Below are 7800 nucleotides of genomic sequence, written 5' to 3'. Positions count from 1 at the left end.
AGTAGTGAACTGAATAATCAAATAGGAACCTGAGCAGCCATTGATGCAGCTCTAAACACGAATAGATAAAAAATAATTGTCGATGAATAACGACACGAACAATCAATCAAGAATCAAACAAAATCAATCAAAAGAATATCAATCAAATCAATCCGAATCACTTGCATACAACGGAGAACAACAACGATCGGAAACCACTACTAGAAAACAACCTTTTAGCCACAGATATTTATGTCGGTAAAAGGCTGAAATCCGTCGCTAAATCAGTTTTCCGTCAGTAAAAGGTTGAATTCCGTCGATAAATCAGGATTTTTCTGTCGGTAATTTACTGTTTTCTAGTAGTGAACGCGGCGGCAACACCGGTGGAAACGCCAACTCTCGGGCTGGGACCCGCTTTGATACCATGTTGGAAATCAAAATCAGAGAACAAAATCTATATTATTGGATTGTAAAATTACAAATTAAAGAGTAAATATAAAGCCACTACTCTATTTATATACATTGCTGAAAACAGTTACTAGTAGAATGTTGAACACACAATGAAGCGTGTATGGATTGATGAGCTGTCAATGAGCTCGAATTAAAGCATAAACAGGAGCATAAAGTTTTGTATAAGAAGAGTTGAGCATGCTTGATGCAGCTGAGAAGTATATATTTTGTTAGAAATCTTGTGTTTTATGACAAATTCAATAAAATTGAAAAATTTAAACTTTTATGAAACTTTCATAAAAGGTTTGATCTTTTTTAGTCATTTGGCCTTTAAATTATAATTCATAGTACAATTATGAATTAAATTTAGGTGATCTATTATAAAATAAAATAAAAATCAAATGTTATCACTGGACATTCTTTTTTGGAAATTATAAGTAATTATAAAATTTATAACTTAATTATTTTTAAAAAAATCAGTTTTTTTAATTTTAAAATGATTACACTTTACCTTAAATATGTTATCTAATATTACAAGATAGTATATATAAACTAAATAAAAAAAACAGGAGTAGATTAACCTTTTTTCAGTTGCACTCCGATGTTGTAATTTTATCCAATTCACCCAAATTCACACTTTTGGTTTCCAATTTCACCCTCAAAATTAAATTGGACTCTTTTTCACTCTAAAAAATTCATAAAAACCTTCATAAAGTACTTTTTGAACTTTTTTCCACACAAAAAGTTATAAATGAACGACTTATTTCAACTTTTTTTAAAATGGAGAAGAGATCAATTTAGTACTTGAGGGTGGAATTGAGCCCAAAGGAGCGAATTTAGGTGAATTGGACAAACTTAGAACGTCGGGGTGCAACTAAAAAAGGGTTAAAAGGTGGGTTTTTTTTAATCAAAACTTTAAAATTTGAAAAAAAAACATCATTTCTTTTGATAGTTAACGTTTTAACAAGGCTTAACCCATTATTAGGTTTTTAAACTATACATCTTTTAATTAACCGGTCTCTTTATTAAAATTTATTTTTTTTGTCCCTAAATTCAGAAAAACATGTCTTCAAGTCTTTTGATAGAGTTTAGTTAGAAATTTTGTTAGTTATGTGGCATTTTTTTAACAACTCGCCTTTATTTTTGAACGTGGATCGCACTCTTTTAACGGAAGGAATTTAAGACATTATTTTTTATAAGTTTAGACTAAAAAAATAAAATTTAATTTAAGAAATGATTAATCAAAAGACGTATAGTTTGAAGATCTAATGAGAACGAAGGATCATTTTACCCTCTAAACTTGTAATAGAGTATCAAAACAGTCCAAATTAGTAAAACCGTCACTTATACCCTGAACTTGTAAAAAATATATCAAAAACCCCCTTCCCTACTCACTTCAGAGAGTGAGGCATTCTCTTGGGTATTGGATGTTGGTTTATTTTGGTAAAGTAGGTTTTTATGGTAAAAAGTTTAGAATGGTCCTAAATATTTTTAAAAAAATTCAAATAATTAAGTCATAATAATTTAAAAAAATAATTTAATCATTTTAACTTTAAAATTTCATATATCAGAATAAAATTAATTAAAAACACTCAGGACTATTTTACATTTTTTACAAAAAAAAACATTTTTTTCAATTTTGTTATCTCGAGCGGGGAGCTGCTACTGTAGTGAGGAGCAGCAGCTCGATTTTGCGAGCAGCGATCTGTTCCTCGTCGGAAGAACATACCCACCGGTCTGGGTCTGTTCTTCAATGAAAAGGAACAAACCCGACTGTGTTTGTTATTCTTCTTTGAAGAATAGACCCAACAGCTGGGTTTGTTCTTATTTCAACAGATTGGTCGGAAACGGTCTGTTGAAATAAGGACATATAGTAAAAATAAATAAAAAAAGTTGCATTTAATTTGTTTTAATTAGGGTTCAATTATAACTAATTAAGATTTAAGTATGATTAGTTAGACTAATTATGAGTTTATAAAACTCACTCTCCAATTAAGGTACCACGTCAGTATAAGGGTATTTTGATACGGTTTTGACAAATTCGAGGTATAAGTGATACAGTTTCTCTAATTTAGACTTTTTTCATACTCTGTTACAAGTTGAGGTGGTAAAATGATCTTTTGGCCGACCTAATAATAGGTCTGTCCTTTAAAAAGAAAATATAATATGTCACCAGAAATAACTTTTGAGAGTGACTTGTTGGGGATGATGAAAATATGGGACTTTGTAGAAGATTGTAGAAACGAGAGGGAAAAACTAATATTGGCAACAACTAATAACTCAAGAAAATATGAGAAACCACCAGAATATTGCTTTAGTGTCCATTCTTTATCAATAGTTCCTGATCAAATAAGAAACTCCAGAATTCTCCTCTCCGTAATATAAATATGATCTCAAACCCATCATCTTCAATCATCACACAAATAAATCTAACAGCTCTTTATCTGTATTAATCCTTCAACTATTAACCCAAATTCAAGAAAATGTCTCTAATTCCAAGTTTCTTTGGCAACCGCAGAACCAACGTCTTCGATCCATTCTCTCTCGATCTTTGGGACCCTTTCTTCAACTCCGCAAACTTGCCGGCCTCCGCCGGAGAAACATCGGCCTTAGCAAATGCGAGAGTTGACTGGAAAGAAACAGAAGAAGCTCACATTTTCAAAGCCGACGTGCCTGGTCTCAAGAAAGAAGAAGTCAAAGTTGAAGTGGAAGAAGGTCGAGTTCTTCAGATAAGCGGTGAAAGAAGCAAAGAAAAGGAGGAAAAGAACGATAAATGGCACCGTTTCGAGAGGAGCAGCGGCAAGTTTATGAGGAAATTCAGGTTGCCGGAGAATGCAAAGATGGATGAGGTTAAAGCTAGTATGGAAAATGGCGTTCTTACTGTTACTGTACCCAAAGCAGAGCCGGAGAAGAAGCCTGAAGTTAAGTCTGTTCAGATTTCCGGTTAAGAATATTATGTTTGATCTGTTTCTGTACTGTGTGGTGCTTATTTGCATAATGTGAAAGTTTGTAATGTGACATAAACATTGCATTAAATAAAAAGTGTGTTTCTTTAGGGGAATTTCTGTGAGGAAAGCTTATGCAAATAATTTTGGTATAAATAAAGGAAATATATCAATAAAAATGATTTAGAAAAAAACTTCCTTTGAATTTCGTGTTAAATTTTATTCATTTTTTATGTCTAACTAAAAGATTATTCAAATAAATGAACATAAAATTTAAGCAAAATATATTTGTTACTCGCAATATTTTTATTTTTACCACAAATACTAGTCATGGATGATTGTTTTATATACGAAACAAATTAATAACATCGCTTCATATCGGTCTAAAATGGATCGTAGATTATATCTGAAATTTTTTGGAAAGATGATGATGTACATTACAAGATTAAAAGACCATGGCATGAGAAACATATTAAAATTATGGACAGTAAAATATATTTTGTGGAAAATTATAGGCAATTAGAGCTCGTTATAAATTTATGAGTTAAAGATCAACAATCAAATTGTTTAATTATTTAATTATACTAATTACATATAATCTAAGTGGTATTCCATTTTATCCTAATATTTTCTCTTTATTCTAATTCGAAGTAGAAAGAGTTTTGGTTAAGTATTTTAAGAACATGTTGAATTGTAAGAAAGTTTCCTACAAACAGAAATTTTGGGCTCAATGGTTGCAGCTTGGTGATGCCAGCACGAAATATTTCCAAAACTCTATGAAGCAGAGGAGAATTAGAAATAAAACTTTTGTTTTAAAGTTGGATACATAAGGGATATATTCATGGCAAAGAGGTTATCATTCCGAGATGGCCTCCGTTTATAAGAATCTCTTTATTAACAATTTATCTAACATAGAACATGTTAACAAAAGCATTTCAGCAATGGTGCTCTAGTGACTAATATTTTGGATGAGAATATTAAGTGAGATGGAAGTGAAAAAAATATTTTTTCTATAAGGTCTGATAAAGCTGCATATCATGATGGATTTAACATTCACTCTTATAAAGCTTCTCGGAGTGTTATCAAGCAGTCTCTAAATCTTGCGGTTCAAAAGGTGTTTGCCTCAAGAAAAATCCTAAACACAAAATTAATTTCATTTTTATTAAGGTTTAATGCCTTAAACAGTCCCGATCTTTCATCACCTTTGACGTTGAAAATTTATCAATTTTATCCTATTTTTTATTTTATTTTTCATTTTAATTGTACTCTGAAGCATAAAATTGACCTTTATTTATTTGAAAAAAGTTCAAAAAAAGTTCTTCAAAAATGCTCAATTTAATATAAAAAGTTAATCTAATACAAAAAGGGTCAATTTAGAGAAATTTTTTTAAACTTTTGCCAAATAAAAAAAAGTCAATTTTATGTTTCAGGGTACAATTGAAATGAAAAATGCAAAATAGGGTAAAATTGACTGATTTTTAATGTTATGGTAGGATTGAAAAGGGGATAAAAGGTCGAAATTTTTCAAGAGATTAGGTCTTTTATTAATGATATTTCAAAATTTTCTAGTGCTGAATTTTTTTCTGATTTTTGCAATGTTTATACAAAATTGCTTTTAAAGTTTCGACCACTGGTGTTAGCGGTGATAATTTCAAATCAAGTAAAGGTTTTAGATAATGGGTATGTTCCCTTTTATTTTTGTTATTTATATGGATTATCTTTCTAGAAATCTTAAAAAAGTTAGTCATAGCTTCGATTTTCATCTCGGCTGTTATTCGTTCAAAATCAACCATCTCATGTTTATTATTTACTGATAATTTTCATCTCATGTCTGCTTTGTAAATTCATATTTACAAATTTAGTCATATTTATGAAACAGTTATGAAACCACTATGAAAAAGTTATTTAAAAATTTATGAAGTAGTTATGAGAAAATCATATTTTATAATTAAGGTTAATACATTTAAGGGTCATCCAACTTTGTTCAAGTTTAAAAAATGGTTATTCAATTGTAAAACGTTATAAAATGGTTACCGTACAATAAAAACCCAACTTCTGGTGGTCTCTAAATGAATTCCGGCCAATTTTTTTCTTACGGGACAGCCGGAATCCGAGTCACTTCTTCCCCACTTTGCCATGCCATACTATAATTTTGAAATTCACTACGTCATCTTGCCATGTAAACTTGATATGTCATCTTCTCCTTCTTCATTACAAAAAAATTGTATAACCTCATCTTCTCCTTTTGGCAGACGCCACCACCTCCTAACATCACCTCCCAGTGCCGCCACCAACTCCTACCTTCAAACCACCATGCAGACCTTCAAACTTCGTCTCGGTTCCTCTCCAAACAAAGAGAAACCTCTTCGTTTGGGTTTGAACCAGAGAAAGGGAGATCTTTTCGTCTGAATTCATCTCTAGACGAAGAGAGATCTTTCTCTTCATCTGGGTTTTCTCCATACGAAGAGAGTTCTCTTTATCTGGATTCAAGATCAGACAAAGAGAGTTCCTCTCAGAAGACGAGCGACAAGTAACAGAGACGACTGGTAGAGTGGTGACGGATAGGGTAGCGGCTGGTGATGGGTGTAGGTGGTGGATGGTGATGGGTGTGGGCGGTAGGAGATGATTGGTTACTTTATTTTCCATTTTTGGTATTTAATATAAAAATAATTGAGGAAGGAGATGATGACATGGAGAAAGAGGGAGGAGTGAGCCGGACTACAATGCCACATAGGAAAACAATTCGCCGGTATTCATTTAGGAACCGCCAGAAATCATTTTCTTACATCCATTTTATAAAGTTTTCAAATTGGATAACCATGTAAAAAATAATGAAATAGTTATGAAATATTTATATATCATAGAATTATGAAAAAAAAAATTAATTTTACAGAAAATAATAACGACAAATAAATTATTACAATAAAAATATCAAAGTATATTACAATTTACAAACCCAAATGGAAAAAAATATGAACCAAAGATAAAAATAGATATAAAAAGTATATGAAACATATATATATAAGAATTCGAACAATAAATAACATACATCTCAAATGGTATAAGTGTTGAGCACTAGTCTGCTAAAGTCATTCATTTTCTCCAACAATATTCCCTCTTAAATGATTAAAACAAATATGAACACTTATGTAAACCCTTAGCAAACACTAAAAAAATACATAAACAAGTATGAAATCATAAACAACATAAATTAAATAAAAATTATACAATCACATTATCTTCTATGAGCGGAGCGGCTGTTCGGGGGGCTCGCTTGCGCAGGCTTATGGCTGACTTCTCGATCTGAAAAGGTTTGAAAAATATGGAGTCGCCACTTAGTTCAGCTAGGAAATGACTTTTTTATCGACTGGATAATCGCACTCGCTTATGGGTGAGATTATTGTGCATCGGACTAAAAGACCGGGTTCGATGGACACTACTGAAACTCATATACTTGACTTATCGATCATATTATTACTCACAGGAGACATCTGGTTATCTTATCTCAACAATCATGCAGTTCACGGGATATGATACTGGAAATGTAAACACATCTAAAAAGCGGTAAACACATAAGACTTGCATATGACTCTATCTGGACTGACATGTGAGACAAGTAACATGTAATCCTAAACATTCATCTTATCCTGGTGGTTTCTATCATGTATCAGACAGCGGTGGGTCGTTACCATTTGCATGCATAAACCCCAAATTGGATGTCTAAGTGAGGATGATTTTATTAAGTCATCTTGAATGCCTATACAACCACTAATTACATTTTCATGGCAGTCCAATGATTTCTAAGTGATTTGCAAGATTTGATTGGATTTAACTAAGTTAACGTGATTAGGTTCATTAACCTGTTAATAATAGATTTGATCATGCTTTGGAAAGCGTATAAATAGTTTAAACATACCTATGTGCAGTTGATATACATACAAGGTTAGAAATACTTTTAAACCTTGAAAATCTGGAACGTCTAGCACTCGTCCGTCATCTGGCACTCTGTGTGGTCGAAATCTAGTTTTGGTCAAAAGATGTAAGTTCTTTGTCTCGTCTATACGATTCCAGTGGTTTGAACCGGGGTCTATTCTGAGTTCAAACGAACCCAAAATCACGTCTGGAAGTTGTTGGCTTCGTCGGTTTTGGGCTTCGAGGCCATGTTGGCTTGGCGGATTACAGGTTTGGGCTTCGAGGCCCGATATAAATTGGGATTGACCTATTACAGATTACAAATATCTCCAACAACTAATTACAAGTCTGTGGACTCAAATGGGGTCCAGTTCTGAGTTCAAACGAACCCAGAAACACAAAAGTAGTGTGAAAACTACGAATCGAAGATCTGGAAAGGGTTTGGGAGAAAGAACAAAGGCGCCACCGTAAGGTGATGGCGCCACCATAGAGTGGCGGCGGCGCTATGGCATAG

At 32.5% G+C, this 7800-nt stretch overlaps 1 protein-coding gene across 1 annotated transcript; it reads left to right on the top strand.

Annotated features, from left to right (window-relative positions):
* Window positions 1-2611: 2611 nt before the first annotated feature.
* On the top strand, window positions 2612-3484 carry LOC126665942 (18.2 kDa class I heat shock protein-like). Its single transcript, XM_050358878.1, has one exon. The coding sequence runs from the start codon at window positions 2913-2915 to the stop codon at window positions 3375-3377; it is 465 nt and encodes a 154-aa protein (XP_050214835.1). The 5' UTR covers window positions 2612-2912; the 3' UTR covers window positions 3378-3484.
* The last annotated feature ends 4316 nt before the right edge of the window (window positions 3485-7800 follow it).

This window comes from Mercurialis annua, linkage group LG1-X (assembly GCF_937616625.2).
Source record: "Mercurialis annua linkage group LG1-X, ddMerAnnu1.2, whole genome shotgun sequence".
NCBI lineage: Eukaryota > Viridiplantae > Streptophyta > Magnoliopsida > Malpighiales > Euphorbiaceae > Mercurialis > Mercurialis annua.
The sequence above is the reverse complement of the archived record's forward strand: the minus strand, read 5'-3'. Positions and strand labels throughout refer to the sequence as shown.

Bases quoted from the DNA above. Each gene is read 5' to 3' on its own strand.
- LOC126665942 (XM_050358878.1), top strand. From the start codon at position 2,913: ATGTCTCTAATTCCAAGTTTCTTTGGCAACCGCAGAACCAACGTCTTC.